This window comes from Halichoerus grypus, chromosome 15 (genome assembly GCF_964656455.1).
Source record: "Halichoerus grypus chromosome 15, mHalGry1.hap1.1, whole genome shotgun sequence".
NCBI lineage: Eukaryota > Metazoa > Chordata > Mammalia > Carnivora > Phocidae > Halichoerus > Halichoerus grypus.
Genome location: NC_135726.1, coordinates 1,219,358 through 1,234,638, shown reverse-complemented (window position 1 = coordinate 1,234,638; position 15,281 = coordinate 1,219,358). Strand labels below are relative to the sequence as shown.

Sequence of the window (15,281 nt, the reverse complement as noted above, 5' to 3'; positions counted from 1 at the left end):
CGGGCTCCATGCCCACGGTGGGATGCTGAGCAGCAGCCTGGCTCCCACCCCGGCGGATGCCAGGGCCGCGTCTACACGCGTCACTAGACACGGCCAGGTATCGCCTGGGCCGAAAGAGCACCGTCACTCACTCCCTGCTGGGGTGCTCTCTCACTGCGAAGCAGGGTTCACTCTGCTGCACTCCCGCCATCCACGCTGAACCGAGGGGTCTGGGGTCACCCAGCCTGTTGCGAGGGGCACAGATAGCCTTCCGGGGGGGGTGGCCTCGAGCACGACGCATCTCAGGAAGTAAGGTGGGGACACGATCATAGGATGGCCGTGGCCGACTTTATTGGGGGGGCCCAAGCCCAGCACGGTGTTCTCCCAAAATGGTTCCAGGCAAGGGCTAGGATTTCCTCTCAGAGTGAAGGGTAGGATCCAACTACAGGGCTGCGAACTTGCAAAGGGACCTTTTGAGGAAGTCAAACATGAGGAGGGCTGGAAGCACAGGCCAGGTGGGGGACCTGCCCTGACCCCAGGTGGCTTTGGGACACCAAAGGGGAGCCCTGGAGGCAGCACCTGCAGACCCACGTCGGGGGCATCAGCTGCAGGCGGGGGGGGGGGGGGTTGCACGACATCCTGGCCGTGGAGAGACCGAGTGTGTGGAGGGGATGTGGTTTGCGTTGCTGAAACTCAGGCAATCCTGGTGTGCATTTGTGGGCTGATGGAAATGACGGGGGGAGAGGGACGAGCTGCACGTGTGAGATTCACCCCCCCCAGAGCCCTCCAGGGAGCGTGGGTCCTCGGGGGGACTGGGGGCAGGACCCCATCCAGACACTGAAGTTGTGGGTGGGGAAGGGGCTCTCCGGGGCCAGGACGGCCACCTTACCTTGGTTGCCAGGAGCATCTGGTGCCCACAGTGCCCAGCAGGGTCAGTCCAGTCCCCAGCGCTGAGGCAGGGGACGCTCCGAGGTGCTGGGAGAACTTTCTCCGCTTGAGGATCCACGCCTTACCCTGAAACAGCAGGACCGTTGCTATTGTGGCCTAGAAAAGCCTCAATACAGAGTCCATCATACCTGGTTTAATTCTTAGGACTCAACCACTCTGGCCTCTGTTTTCTCACCTGTGCAATGGGGTCATGGTAACACCAGGCATCTGTGCAGGGTACCCGCACCACCAGGACTCAGCCGTGGTCAGCCCTGGGGTAGGGGGACCACGACTGTCCTCACTAAACCTCAGGGCTGAGGCCCCCCCGCCCCTCTCCCCACCCACAGCCAGCAGCCCTGGCCCCGCAGGGACAGAAACAAACCCACCAGGGGCCTTTCAGATTCCAATCCCAGCTCAGCGCCTCAGCTGATAGAGAACAGAGCTGCCCTGAGGACCGCCCCCCCCCCCCCCCCCCCCCGCCACAACTGTGGACCCAGGATAAACCTCAGAGACGCCGGGGTGAGAATCAGGTCTTAAGCTGCACTAGAGCCCGGACACGTCCCGGGGCCCAGAACAAGCCCCCCCCCCCGCCCTGTCTTCATCCAAGGGGCAGGGGGCCATGGAGCAGAGACAAACAGCATTCTGCAGCATCCTGCTACAAAGACCCTGAGAACCACCCGTCAGAGACCTTCACCAGCTGGGAACCCCTCTGCCGCCCCCGCAATCTGAGCTCCTACAAACCGAAAAGTCCCAGGCCACCTGTCTTGAGATAAACGTGCTGAATTAAGCAATGCTGGCCCATCCGTACTTGATGTGAAAACACTGCGGGGAGGGCTAAGAGGAGAGACAGGGCAAGCTCCTCTTCCTCTGCAGCCCCCAGCCTCACCCCCCCCCGAGGCCGCCCAGAGCCACGCTCCACTCTCGTCCTCCTGCCCGCGTGCTTCAGGGGTTCCCTGTGCACCTGGCCGCTCAGACCTGCCCCGATGAACACACACGTTTCCTCCACAGGGGCCCAGGTTCACGCCATCCCTCAAGCCCCCTCACAGCACACGATCACTGGCACGTGGCCGCCCCCCTCCCTCAGGTGCCTGTGGACATGGCCACAGCCCTGCCGCGGGTGCCCGCTGAGGCTCTGGCGTCTCTGGGGGGCTCACTGTTGGGAGGCAGCCTGGGGGGTTAGTCAGAGACCCCATCCGTGCGATCCTGGGGCATCCTGGAGAGCTAGAGAAAGAGAACCCAGTGACCAGCAGTGACCAGGAGGGAAGGCCCCATTCACACACCCCACTCCTCAGGAAGTCAGGGGCCGGCAGCACCAAGCCCTCCGTTTCTGGAGGCTCCGTGCCTTGCCCTGAGTTGCGGGCGCGCTCTCTCCCCCGCCCCACAGAAGACGTCTTCCCCTGCAAAGACTGTGGAATCTGGTACCGCAGCGAGAGAAACCTGCAAGCCCACCTGCTCTACTACTGCGCCAGCCGCCAGACCACCGGCTCCGCGGCCGCGACCGCCGCCGACGACAAGCCCAAGGAGACCTACCCCCACGAGCGCGTCTGCCCCTTTCCCCAGTGCCGCAAGAGCTGCCCCAGCGCCAGCTCCCTGGAGATCCACATGCGCAGCCACAGCGGTGAGCACCACGCCCCCTCCCCAGGACCCCCCGCTGCGGTCTGCAACGCAGTGTGCATGCCCACCCAACAATGCATTTCTGTCCCATCTGGCCCCGGGTGCCCGCCCTGCCACATAGGCCTGTTACCCTCCTAGGGCACCTCACAGTGCTCCCGAGTACACGGCCCACCGGTGCTCATCAGAATGGTCAGCTCGGGGCCAGGTCCTTGCCACAGCCCCAGGGGACAAGGGGCAGAGGAGGCAGGGTTTAAACAGAGCCCCCATGTCACAGGTCCTTGGCCAGCTGGGCTCCAGGAGCCCACCCCTCACTCAGCCCTGTGTTCCAGGAGAACGCCCCTTCGTATGTCTGATCTGCCTGTCGGCCTTCACCACCAAGGCCAACTGTGAGCGGCACCTGAAGGTGCACACAGACACGCTGAGCGGTAGGTGGGGGCTGGGCAGGGGGGGGGGCCCCCACCCCAGGGCCCTGATACCCAGCCTGCCTGCAGGTGTCTGCCACAGCTGTGGCTTCATCTCCACCACAAGAGACATCCTCTACAGCCACCTGGTGACCAACCACATGGTCTGCCAACCGGGCTCCAAGGCTGAGATCTACTCACCGGAGGCCGGGCACCCCGCCGCCAAGCTCCCCGCAGGTGAGGCCCTGGGCTGGGAAGGGATGGGGTCCGTCCTAATGGCGACCAGGAGTCCACTTCGATCTGGGCCCTCCGCCACCTCTGCCCAGTCCAGTTCGACCCTTCCCACCCTACCCCTCCTCAGGTCTGGCCCAGGTAGGTCCTGCTCCAGCCCTGAAGTGTGGCCCCCGGGGTCTCCCTGCAGACAGCCTGGCCAGCTTCCAGCAGCACACGGCCCTGCACGGCCCCCTGGCTTCTGCCGACCTGGGCCTGGCGCCCACCCCATCGCCAGGACTGGACAGGAAGGCCCTGGCAGAGACCACCAATGGAGAGGCCAGAGCCGCCCCCCAGAACGGGGGCAGCACCGAGCCCCCGGCAGCGCCCCGGGCCATCAAGACGGAGGCCACGACGGAGGAGCCCGAGGCGGAGCCAGGGCCCACGGCCGCATCGCGGTCACCCTCACCGCCCAGCCCCGCTCCGGCCAGGGTGAAGGCCGAGCTGTCCAGCCCCACGCCCGGCTCCAGCCCCGGCCCCAGCGCGCTCTTCCTGCCGCAGTTCCCCGCCGCGCCCCCGGCCTCAGAGATCCTGGCCAAGATGTCCGAGCTCGTGCACAGCCGGCTGCAGGCGGGAGCGGGGGCGCAGGCCGGCCTCTTCGCGGGGGCCCCCAAGGGCGCCACGTGCTTCGAGTGCGACATCACCTTCAACAACGTCAACAACTTCTACGTGCACAAGCGCCTCTACTGCTCCGGCCGCCGCCCGCCCGACGACGCGCCCCCCGCGCGCAGGGCCAAGGTGCCCCAGACCCCCGCGCGCGCGCCCCCCGGCCCACCGCCCCCAGAGGCCGATGCGAGGCACGCGTCGCCAGGCTCCGGGACGCGCGAGGACGAGGCGGGGGGCGCAGCCACCCCCGAGGCCGAGCCCGAGGCCGAGGGGGGCGGCCGGGGCCGGGAAGGCAGTCCAGGGAGCCCGAGCCCGGGCAGCGGGGCGGACGAGGACGACGACCCCCGCCGGACGCTGTGCGAGGCCTGCAACATCCGCTTCAGCCGCCACGAGACCTACACGGTGCACAAGCGCTACTACTGCGCCTCGCGTCACGACCCGCCGCCGCGCCGGCCCGCGCCCGCCGGGACCCCCGGGACCCCCGCGCCGGCGGCGCCCTCCGCGCCCGCCGCGCCGCCCGTGCGCACGCGCAGGCGCCGCAAGCTGTACGAGCTGCACGCGGCCGGCCCCGCCCCGCCCCCCGCCGCCGGCCCCGCCCCCGCGCCGCTCGGCCCCGCCTCCGAGCCGCCCGCGTCGCCGTCGCCCCGGCCCGGAAGCGGAAGCGGAAGCAGCGGGCCCGACGCCGCCGACGGCCCCATCGACCTGAGCAAGAAGCCGCGGCGGCAGGCGCCCGTCCCCGCTCCCGGCCTGCCTGCGCTGGCCGACTACCACGAGTGCACGGCCTGCCGCGTGAGCTTCCACAGCCTCGAGGCCTACCTGGCGCACAAGAAGTTCTCGTGCCCTGCCGCCCCGCGCCACCTGCGCGCCGCCCCCGAGGACGCGCCCGGCGGCGCCGTCGTGTGCCCCTACTGCCCGCCCAACGGCGTGGTCCGCGGCGACCTCATCGAGCACTTCCGCCTGGCGCACGGCCTGCTGCTGGGCCAGCCCCCCGCCGGCCCCGGCGCCCGGACGCCCTCGCCCGCCGCCCCCCGCGACGGCCTCAACGGCCAGGAGCCGCGGGAGCCGGCCCCCGGCGCGGCGGACGGCAGCCCCCGGCCCGGCCCGCCGCCGTCCCCGAGCCCCGAGGCGGTGCTGCCGCCCCCGCCGACGCCCCCCTCCCACTCGGACAAGGGCGTCCAGACCCCCGGCAAGGGGGCGCCCGCCGCCCCCGGCAGCCACCGGTACTGCCGCCTGTGCAACATCAGGTTCAGCAGCCTGTCCACCTTCATCGCCCACAAGAAGTATTACTGCTCCTCGCACGCGGCCGAGCACGTCAAGTGAGCGGCCGCCACACTACAGCCGGGCGCGCCTGGCGTCCCCCGCTGCAGCCCGGGCCCGGGCGGGGGCGCGCCGAGCGCGGGTGTCGGCGGAGGGGCTGCGGGGGACAGCGCCCGCCCGGACCCTTGGCACTTAATAAAGAAGTTCAGTTTGATGAGCACAGTAGTGCAGCGGCCTAGTTCTCTGAGCACGGGGGCCCGGTGGGTGGGGGCGCACACAGGGCCGCCCTTCGGGCGCTGGCTGCGCGCTGGGCACCGAGAGGCTCGCCGCCGCCGCCGCCGGGAGCGTACGCACAGGCCACGGCCAGGGTCACGTGGTCAGCGGCCCTAGAGCCGGACCGAACCCCCGGTCGGTGTGATGCCACAGCACACGCTGGTAATCGCTGCCCTGGACCTACGTGGGGCATCGGGAGCAGGCCCCGCCCTTCTGGGCCCTCTGCTGCTGCCCTCCGGGATGCCACCGGAAGCTCTGCGTTGGCCGCCGGATACCAAGGGAAGCACTTCCTACTGGCCAGCCAGCAGGGGACGACGAAGCCCTGTGCTTGCGGAGGCTAGTGGGGAGGGAAGGGACAGCGAGACAGCCGACAGGCACCAGGGGACACGGTGGGCAGGGGAGGGGGCATCAGGCCCCACAGCGTCCCCTGGGGCGAGTGGGAGCCAAATCCTGAGCTGGGTGTAGCGTGGCGGCTGTGGGGGCTACAGTGGGTGTGAGGGAGGGGGGCCACCCCCACCCCAGCCTGCCTAGCTGGCGCCGTGGAAGTACGGGGGCCACCGCGGGACCTGGGCAACCACACCCAAGCAGAGGCCAGCGTGGTCTTGTCACCCTGCTAGAAAACACCCTTCAGTCCTTTTCCAACTTTGCTCGAAGGAGCAGTTTCTTCCAAACACTTTTACACCGAAGCCTATGGGGGATGGAAGTGAACTCTGACCTTTGACGTTTCTCTGTCTCAAGGTAATAGGGGTGCTTCCCGCCACCCACTCAGGCTCACTCTCCTTGCTCGAGGCACACGTTTCTCCCACCCCAGCCCTCATGGGGCTACGCAGACCATGTTTGGACAAGATCAGCCGCGCGTCATCCACAGGCCCCTACCCGTCTGACCCAGGCACGCGCCCCCCCCCCCAGCACCCCCCCCTCCCCCCCCCCCCCCCCCCCCCGCCCTGGGCCTGACCAGACAGGGCTGCTCTGCCCGGGCGCCACAGTCAGGGCTCCCACTCCCTCCCCGGGCCCACTCGCTCTGGGGAAGTCAGTGGAGGGAGGGTCCCAGGGGAGCCACACCGCCTCCCTCCAAGATGCCCGGCCTCTGCCACCCGGGCTTGGAGCAGAGGGAGCCCTCAGACCCTCAGCCCTGCTCCTTGTTTGCATTGTCCCGCATGAATTTGCATGGAGGGTTCAAGAGGCTTTGCCTCCGAGTCAGACCAGCGGATGAAAGCACACATCACCGATGTCCGCACATACTGTTATTAAAAACTTAAACCTAATGCAGAGTGAATTTTCCTGTGTATAAATTGTAAAATAAAATCTTTAAAGGGGTGCTGGGGAACATGAGGGATATGGCTCCTGCTGAGCAACAGATGCTTAAAGGGGAGAAACCCAACACAGGCCGGGTGGGATGGGGGAGGCAGGCGTGCAGAGTGAATGGGAGGGCCGCACACACAAGGGCCTCAGTGGGGGGAGCGCTCCATCATCCCGAAGCCCCTTCTCCCAGCTCAAGAGGCAGGCAGACCCCATGACTCCCATTCCAGGCCAGGACTGGGGCCAGGCTGACCTCTGTCACCAGGGAGGTGCTGGGCCCTGCAGCTCGTGCCCCCACCCACGCCCCGGGAGCCCCCTTCCCCCCGAAGCTGGGCTTGGAGCCACGAGCCAGTGCCACACGGCTCATTAAGGTCCCTGCACAGGGGTCCTGGGTAAAGTCACCCCCTCCCAGGCCCCGGGTTTCCCACCCCCCGCACACACCACCGGTGGCTTTGCCTCCCCCTCAAGCCCCCTCCAGCTCCTCTGCCCCCACACCATCCCGGGGCAGCCCAGGGACAGCTCAGACCCTCAGGCCCCTCTCCAGGAAACCCGGTGCTCCCTGCTCCCAGACCACACCCCCAAACCCGCAGGCTAACTAGGGGGGTTCGGGGCTCTCGGGGCCCTCCGTGGAAACTCTCGCGGGGGAGGGGGTCGCACAGGATTTCAGTGCCCTCCATCTCTCTCCAGCCCAGCCTCTTCTGAGCACCTGCCCTACCTGTCCCTCCAGAGCCCCTCCTGTCTTCCCCTGCTTCTGCGCAGACACGGCCACTGCCAGCAGCCTTTGCTCCTTAAGCCGGGGACGTGTGCCACCCTACCCACTCCCGCCTCCCTTTCAGGAGCAGCTCTTGAATTGCCCAAGCGCACCTTCCCCCAGCCGCCAGCTGCACCTGGCTCCCAGGGCTGCCACTTTGCCTTTGTCCTCCCTCAACCCCCACTTCCAAACACTATCGGCAGGTCTGACAGGCTCTACCGCTGGGGACAGCGGCCGCTTCCCCCCACCCCGGGCCTGGCCACCGCCCAGCCGCCACGGCTCTTCCCCCTGCTGTGCTCCGGGGCTGGCCTCGCGCCCTGCTTCAGGCTCTCGGGAGTTCCCGCCTCACAGAGGTGGCCTCCGAGCCCTGCTCACCCGCCACGCCGCGCAGCGCTGCTCCGTGCCACCCTGGCCGCCAGGATCCGCTCCCCAGGAAGGGCCGCCCCTCACGGCACACAGCTCTCGGCTTAGGGACCGACCCTGACCCTCCACCGTCACACCACAAAGGAGTCACCGTTGGGACCCCTGCCCGTCACGCCTTCCCCACGGGCTCACCTGCCTTGGCCCCTGCCTCCTGCACACCTGGCACCGGGAGGGGCCCTGGGTCACCGATGGCATGAGGGGATGAAAGGCCGTGGGGTGAGCCAGCCCCACCTGCCCACACCCAGGACACCTTCCTGACCCTGAGCCCGTTCTCCCGCCGGTCTCCCGCCTTCGGCTGCCCTCCACACTGCGCCAACCGCATCTCCCTAGAGCCAGCTTTGACCAGGTGGTGCCCAGCCGCAGCTCCTCGGCACACACAGCACACGGTGCACGTTCAAGGTCACCACCCGACCCCATCTACTCCTCACTGGCCATCCCCCCAGAGTCTGATGTGCAGCCCCACGCACCGGTCATCACTGCCCACTGCCCACTTCCCTGCACATCCCGCCGGCCATCCCCGGGCTGCCCGCTCACCCGCTGGTTCCAGCAATTCCTGCAGGTGGGCATTCCTAACGCCAGGGGTCAGCAGCGACTCATTTCCATGGGCCAGCAGGCCGTCCAGGAAGCTGACCTTGTTCTCCGGCAGGTGGGGAGGGGAGGGAGGGGCTCGATGGGGGCAGTGAGGTCCCAGCCGGGAGGAAACACGGGGGAGCACAAAGGAGAAGCAGCCAGCACAGGAGGGCCAGGCTGGGGTGGGGCCCTGGGCGAGGGGCGCACTGGAGGAGGCCACCAGGCTGTCCCCTGAAGCTGCGGCCCCGCCTTGTGCGCACACCTGCCCTCACCCTCACCGGGGCTCTCACTGGAAGCAGCGGCCCTGGGCTTCCCTGTACTTCTCTTCCTGTCCAGCCAGAACGAGCCTCTCCCTGATGGGGCAGCCACCCCTCCGCTCCTGGGGACCACGTAGGAGAGCGTCCCTGAGCCCGGAGAACACACGCTCTCTGGCCAGCCTGAGAAAGGCCCACACAGCAGGTGCTCAGAGCTTGTTAGCGCCTTTCTTATCACCTAACAGGAGATTGTATTTCCGGGGGGCGGGGCAGGTGTCAGCCCTTCGGAACCCGGGGTGGGATGACCAGACCAGCACCTGCTCGCGGAGCCCGTGCTTGACCCTCCCAGCCCTGCACCCCATCGCGCTGCTGCTCTGCCATTCACCCGTCACGCGGCTGAGACTTCAGAAGTCCAGACTACACGGAACAGAGGCGGCCACGGCGCAGGTTCCACGCTCTCGGGTGGACAGGGGCCAGCCCCCACGAGCCTGCTGCCGCCGCGCTGGAGGGGGCCAGCCCTGGTCCCAGCAAGGCTGACCCGGACAGTCTGGAGAGGGCAGTGGCCATCGGGGACGGCCATCGGGGACGGTCCCTGCACACCTTCACAAGCTCAGAGGTCAGGGCAGTGGAGGACAGTGGAGAACTAGAGACAAGCTTGAAACTGTGAGCGTATCGAGACCCTAGACAATGTAAAAGCTTTCTACAGCAGGAGGGAGGAGAGGGGGCCGCCGGCTGGCTCCGTGCTGTCACTGCCCCCCCAGAAGTGCAGCATGCGCCCTATTTCCAAAGACTCCAAATGCATAACCTTGGACAATGCCAGCGTCTGAGGACCACGTTTTTTAGAGACACAGGTGACCCCGACCACCCGCTGCGGGGGGAGGGGCAGGACCCAGATCACTAAGTCAGAATCAAAGCAGAGGCATGGATGGGCAAGGGAGAGCCAGGCCCCAAGCACCTCCAGGCACAGGGCAAACCCCTTCCCTGCTTACTCGGACTCCTATGGCCAAGCCCACCCCATCTCCAAGGGACTGTGGCCCAGGCTCAGCGGAAGACACAGGATGAAGCCCAGCTGTGGTTTGGTCCCACAGGTCTGTCACTTCTTTGACCATAGCCACCCAGATGACCCCGATTCATCCCCAGTACGCAGGTGCCCCACCAACCCCACATCCAAAGAATCCTCAGCAGCCCTCAGTCCAGTACTTAGAATTCCATCTTTAAGTGCTCTCTGGTCAGTCCCATGGTGAGAAAGGCAGTGGACATCCCAACCTGTCCGCAGACACTCAGAAACAAAACCCACCCTAGACGAGGCCCAGCCTCAGCCCAGACAGTGCAGAGAATGTGCTCCATGGAGGACGTGCTCCTCCCGAGATCCTCCTCACCCCCGCCGCAAGCCACCATCCCCACAAGGCACACACCTCCAGCCGCCCGCTCTCAGCCGGCAGAACACGGGGCATCACGGGCAGAGAGAAGAGCGAGCCAGCCCGGGGCCCGGCCCACCCACAGCTGGTGGGGCGTCTGCCACCTCAGCCGACTCCCTGTCCTCTGCCAACACACACCATGTGGCCTCTGAGCCTGTGAGCAGGGACACAGCGCCCGCACACCCTGCCTGTGACTAGGATGGGCACAGCCAACCACATTATGTCACCAAGGAGCACCGGGACAGGAGTTCCTCGGCACTGTGGCTGGGACTGCACGTCCCTCTGTGGGTTTTCCCGGGCTTCCTGAATGTCACCTTCACACTCCCCCGGGGGTCCCTGCAAGGACATCGCGTGCAGGCAGGTTGCTAACACTTAACAATGAGACAGAGAAAGAAAGATCCCCGAGGCCCCGCAGTGTCCCCGGGGGCCACCCAGGCTCCCTGCCGCTGATGTGAGTGCCATTTATCATGTGGAGGGATGAACCAGAGCTGGACCAGCCACTTCATCAGGTCCTGCTTGAAACGGAGGCGGCTCTCAGCTCCACAGAAATCCCATCTCCACACTCCAGGGTACAACGGGGCTGGCTCCGTGAGTCAGCGCAGAGAAATTTTAGCAACGACGCGAAGGGGGAGGGCAAGGTGCACAGAGGTGCGTGCATAGCTTTGGATTCAAATACAGGCAGCTAAGCCATGGAGAGCTGCAAGGAACAGGGTATGATAGGCAGAATACGGTCCCCAAAGCATCCGCATCCTACTCCCCAGAACCTGAGAATTATGTTGCCTACACAGAAAAGGGGCATCAAGGTTGCTGGTCAGATGACCTTGAGGTGGGGGACGATCCCAGAGGGACAACATGCACAGTGAGCAAGGCCCAGGCAGACTGGCCGGGTCCGGCAGAGCAGTGAGCCTCCCGGCCACCCAGGCTTGGCTGGGCTGGGATTGGAAGAAACCAGCCACACTTTCCCCCAACCATGGACCGCTGTGTCATGTCTGAGCCTGGAAGCATCCAGAGTCAACACTCCCGGGAGCCCGGGTTTCCCTGAGTTAGCAGCAAGCTGGAAGCGAGAAGACGTCTGAAACCCTACACTGGACGGAGCTCAGTCCTAGGCCCCTGCACAGCGCAGCGTGAGCTGGCCTTCTAGATGTTTGCAGCCCCAGGCAAAGGGGATCAGCCCGAGCCACAACCCGTAATCCTCGTCCACCTCAGCTGGTAAGAGTGAAGGCATTTCCCCGGCAGAGGCGGGCAAGGGGCCGAGCGGCAGAGAGAACCGCCCCCAGATGCTCTGGGCTTGCATTAAATCTCAACTGTTGAGCGCAGTCTTTTTGCTATTCTGTGTGATGAACAAGAAAGCTCACGATGGCCGCCTCGAGGTAAAGGCCCCGGAGATTGGCTGAGCGTTGAGTCCCCGATGTTCCCAGGGACCATCACCGCCTGATGGACGGAGGACAGAGCCGACTTGGGCAGCGGGAAGACGTTTTCGAAACGTGAACAGCTAGCCCGTTGCTTCGAGGAAGACAGCGGGCAGAATATGTTGCCCTGAGATTAGAGCTTTCAAGCGAAAATGAGAATTTGGGGATGCCTCCATCCATCACCGAACAGCTTCTCCATATTTAAAGACTTTGCTGGCGAGACGGGGAGAAATACCAGATTTTTTTTGCCTTTTCTTACTTTGGGAGATGAAGGTGGTCCTCGCGGGAAGCCCTGGGTGACTCAGGGAGTCCACGACTTGCCCACGACAGAGGCAGGGCATTGCAGAATCACGCGTGGGTGGGAGACGCACCCGCCAGCCCACAGGGTGATGGAGAGAATAACAGCTGCTTCTCTGCGGGGAACAGCGGAGTCCACGAGACCACAGTGTCTGGTTTTTAAAGAAGGGAAGGACATCGTAACACCGTCCACCCGGGATTCTAGATCCAGTGACAACGTCCTTCCAGAACGGGAGCCCAACAGTCATTCTGTGACACATGGAAGCAGAACGTGAATTTGTGAAGTTCTTCAGGCGGAAGGGAAGGGAGACCGGCGGGAGCCGGGGTCCGCAGGGTGAACGCGGAAACCTAAAACTCAGTTCTTGTCCTGGCCTTACACTTTCTGAAAGTCAAATGCCAAAATCAAAGGGGACGGTGACGTGTCCGGGTGCACAGTGTACAGAGAGGCGAAACTGTTCGCTTCCCCTGTGTGAAGCGCCCCAATTCTCAGAGCAAATGAGCCCACAGTAGACCGTGCCGCCAACGCGGGGGAGGCTGGCCGCACAGTTCCCGTGGGGGGCCTGCACCTGCGGAGTGAACGTCACCGCCCTTCCCAGGTGACTCCGCCGTCAGGGGCAGGAGCAGGGGGCTGCTCAGGGAGGGGATAACGCCCACGGACAGACCAACAGCAGTGGTCGTCCATCTGGACGCTGTGACCCTCACCAGGAGGAAAACCAACATCCCTCCCACCCACAGGAAGACAGCGAGACTGCGCCCAAAGGCAGCTCCAAGGGCAGGCGTGAGTGGTAGTGGGCCACCCGCCCACCGCCCACTGGGAGCCCAGGATCCGCACGTTGGACACTCAGCCAGTCGCTCTGGGAAAGAGACCCAGTGTTGGGTGTGACCGCCCGAGCCACCAGATGGTGGGAGCCTTGAGGAAACCACTGGGCGCAGGAAGGAGCAAGTGGGCACACGACTCCCCTGAGACGGGGTGGCTGGAGGGGTGCGCAGGTGGAGGACCTCGGGGACCAGAGGCACAGGAAGGCTCTAGAAGGCTGGAACTCCATATTCTGCCCGGCCCAGGTCAGGGCGTCTGGGGATGCCGGCGGGAGAGGACGCGGGACCAGAAGTCAGCCTGGATGACGGGGTTCTGCCTCACCGGCCTCTGAGCCCCTCCCCACGCAGCCCCCTTCCCTGGACGCGTGTCCTGGGGCCCAAACAGCAGAGACGTATTCTCTCCCAGTTCGGGGCACGAGTCCAAAGTCAAGGTGCAGGCAGGGCCGCCCCCCAGAAGCCTCCCAGGACGGTCTGTTGCAGGCCCTCCTCCTGACGCTGCTGGCGGCCGGGGCCACCACACCTGGTACCCCCTGGCGTGCAGACGCATCACTGCTCTCTGCCTCTGGAAGAGGTGTCCTCTTCTGGGTCCGCCCGTGTCTCACCTGTCTCTTGTAAAGACACGCTCACTGGATTTAGGGCCACCCTGATCAGGGGTGACCTCACCCCGATCCTTCATTACAGCTGTGAAGATGGATTCCACACAAGGACACATCGGAGGCTCCACGTGGCCATGAATCTGGGAAGTCATGGTTCCTGGGACCCCACGGCATGTCCAGGCTGTAAGCAGGATGGTCCTTGGAGACCCTGCCGCCGCCGAGCAGCTGGAAGGTGGGCACGGCACGCCAGGCCGCGTGGGTGCCGACGAGCCCTGAGCCCCAACACGCGTGGACGCAGCCACATTACAGCTGTAGGAACACGGGAGGAGGCCCCTAGGCTTTTGATGACACCACTGGTTTCCAAACTCTGCCCCAGGGCCTCTGCGGTCCATGAGGCACCCTGGGGGCGGTGGGAGGGGGAGGGAGGCAGCTCCATCCTCAGGGACCAGAACGGCACCCGGTGATCCCACTGTTTCACTTCAGGAGAGTGTCCCACAGCCAAGGAAGGGGAAGACCAGACAGGATGCCGGCTGGCCAAGGTCAGGTGCACAGAATGAAGGTTACTGCCTGCCGTAAGGCCGTTCATCGTCTGGACCGCACCATGTCGTCCTGTCAGCACCCACGGGGCCATGGGCATATGGCCGTGGCTGCAGTCCCCGTGCACGTGTCTGCGTCCTGGCTTCAAATTCAGCCGCCTCTGTGCTTAGCATCCTTGGCCTGCACTCCTGACAGCCCTAATCCAGGGCTCTGGGGCAGCCTGGTCCCCCACAGGAAAATGAGCCCCTGCCCCACCATGGGGCAAACAGGGTGGGCCCCCTCCTCCCCCAGCCCCTACCTAAGTGAGCTAGTCTACTGATAGCCAGCCTGCAACCCTGGGAGGGAGGGGGCAGGAAAGGGGAGAGAGGAGGGCGGGGGAGAGGGAGAAGAGGAGCAAAGAAGAAAGGGAGGAAGGGGGGGGAGAGAGAGAGAGAGAGGAAGGGGTGGATGGGGGGAAGAGGGAAGGAGGAAGGTGGGAGGGGAGGAGAAAGGAGAAGAGGGAGGAGGGAGGGGAGGAAGACAGGAAAAGGAGGGAGGAAGCAAGGAAGGAGGAGGAGGGAGAGGGAAGGAGGCAGAAGGGAGACGAAGGGGAGGAGGCAGGGAGGAAGGAGGAAGCAGGGAGGAGGGAGAGGAAGGGGAGGAAGGAAGGGAGAGGAAGGGGAGGAAGGAAGGAAGAGGAGGGAGGAAGCAGGGAGGAGGGGAGAGAGGAGGGAGGAAGGAGAGGAAGGGGAGGGAGGAGGCAGGGAGGAAGGAGAGGAAGGGGAGGCAGAGAGGAAGGGGAGGAAGGAGAGGAAGGAGAGGGAGGAGAGGGAGGAAGCAGGGAGGAGGTAGAGGAAGGAGAGGGAGGAAGCAGGGAGGAAGGAGAGGAAGGGGAGGGAGGAGGGAGGAAGCAGGGAGGAGAGAGGAAGCAGGGAGAAGGGAGGAAGCAGGGAAGAGAGAGAGGGAGGGGAGGGAGGAAGGAGGGAGGAAGTAGGGAGAAGAGAGAGGAAGGAGAGGGAGGGAGAGGAAGGGGAGAGAGGAAGCAGGGAGGAGGGAGAGGAAGGGGAGGGAGGAAGGGGAGGGGGAGGGAGGAAGCAGGGAGAAGGAAGAGGAAGGGGAGGGAAGGAGAAGGGAGAAGAAGAGGAGGGAGGAGGCAGGGAGGAGGGAGACGAAGGGGAGGGAGGACGGAGGAAGTAGGGAGGAGGGAGAGGAAGGGGAGGGAGGAAGCAAGGAGAGAGGACGGGGAGGGAGGAAGCAGGGAGGAGGTAGAGGAAGGGGGGGATGAGGCAGAGAGGAGGGAGAAGGGAGATGAAGGGGGGAGGGAGGAAGCAGGAAGGAGTAAGAGGAAGGGGAAGAAGGAAGAGGAGGGAGGAAGCAGGGAGGAGGTAGAGGAAGGGGAGGGAGGAAGGAGGGAGGAGCGAGAGGAAGGGGAGGGAGGAAGCAGGGAGGAGCGAGAGGAAGGGGAGGGAGGAGGGAGGAAGTAGGGAGGGAGGAGGAAGCAGGGAGGAAGGAGATGGAGGAGGGAGGAAGGGAAGGGAGGGAGGAAGTGGAGGGAGGAGGGAGGAAGCAGGGAGGAGGGAAGAAGCAGGGAGGAGGGAGGAAGCA

At 65.2% G+C, this 15,281-nt stretch overlaps 1 protein-coding gene and 1 long non-coding RNA gene across 3 annotated transcripts in view; one reads left to right on the top strand and one right to left on the bottom strand.

The window, feature by feature from the left end:
- ZFPM1 (zinc finger protein, FOG family member 1) overlaps nucleotides 1-5,272 on the top strand; it is a 66,302-nt gene extending 61,030 nt beyond the window's left edge. The window contains exons 7-10 of the mRNA XM_078063682.1: nucleotides 2,291-2,524; nucleotides 2,850-2,945; nucleotides 3,012-3,158; nucleotides 3,343-5,272. Of these exons, the coding sequence (XP_077919808.1) occupies nucleotides 2,291-2,524; nucleotides 2,850-2,945; nucleotides 3,012-3,158; nucleotides 3,343-5,117 (2,252 nt within the window). The 3' untranslated portion in view covers nucleotides 5,118-5,272. The remainder of the gene's footprint in view (nucleotides 1-2,290; nucleotides 2,525-2,849; nucleotides 2,946-3,011; nucleotides 3,159-3,342) is intronic.
- LOC118532786 (uncharacterized) lies at nucleotides 307-4,311 on the bottom strand. 2 transcript variants are annotated; one of them, XR_013444413.1, is made up of 5 exons: nucleotides 4,197-4,292; nucleotides 2,061-2,127; nucleotides 1,103-1,178; nucleotides 869-993; nucleotides 307-436 (listed from the first exon to the last, which is right to left on the bottom strand). It is a non-coding gene; the product is annotated as an uncharacterized LOC118532786 (long non-coding RNA). The 2 variants fall into 2 exon arrangements; XR_004915886.2 differs by lacking the exon at nucleotides 2,061-2,127 and having other exon boundaries at nucleotides 4,197-4,311.
- Nucleotides 5,273-15,281: the final 10,009 nt, after the last annotated feature.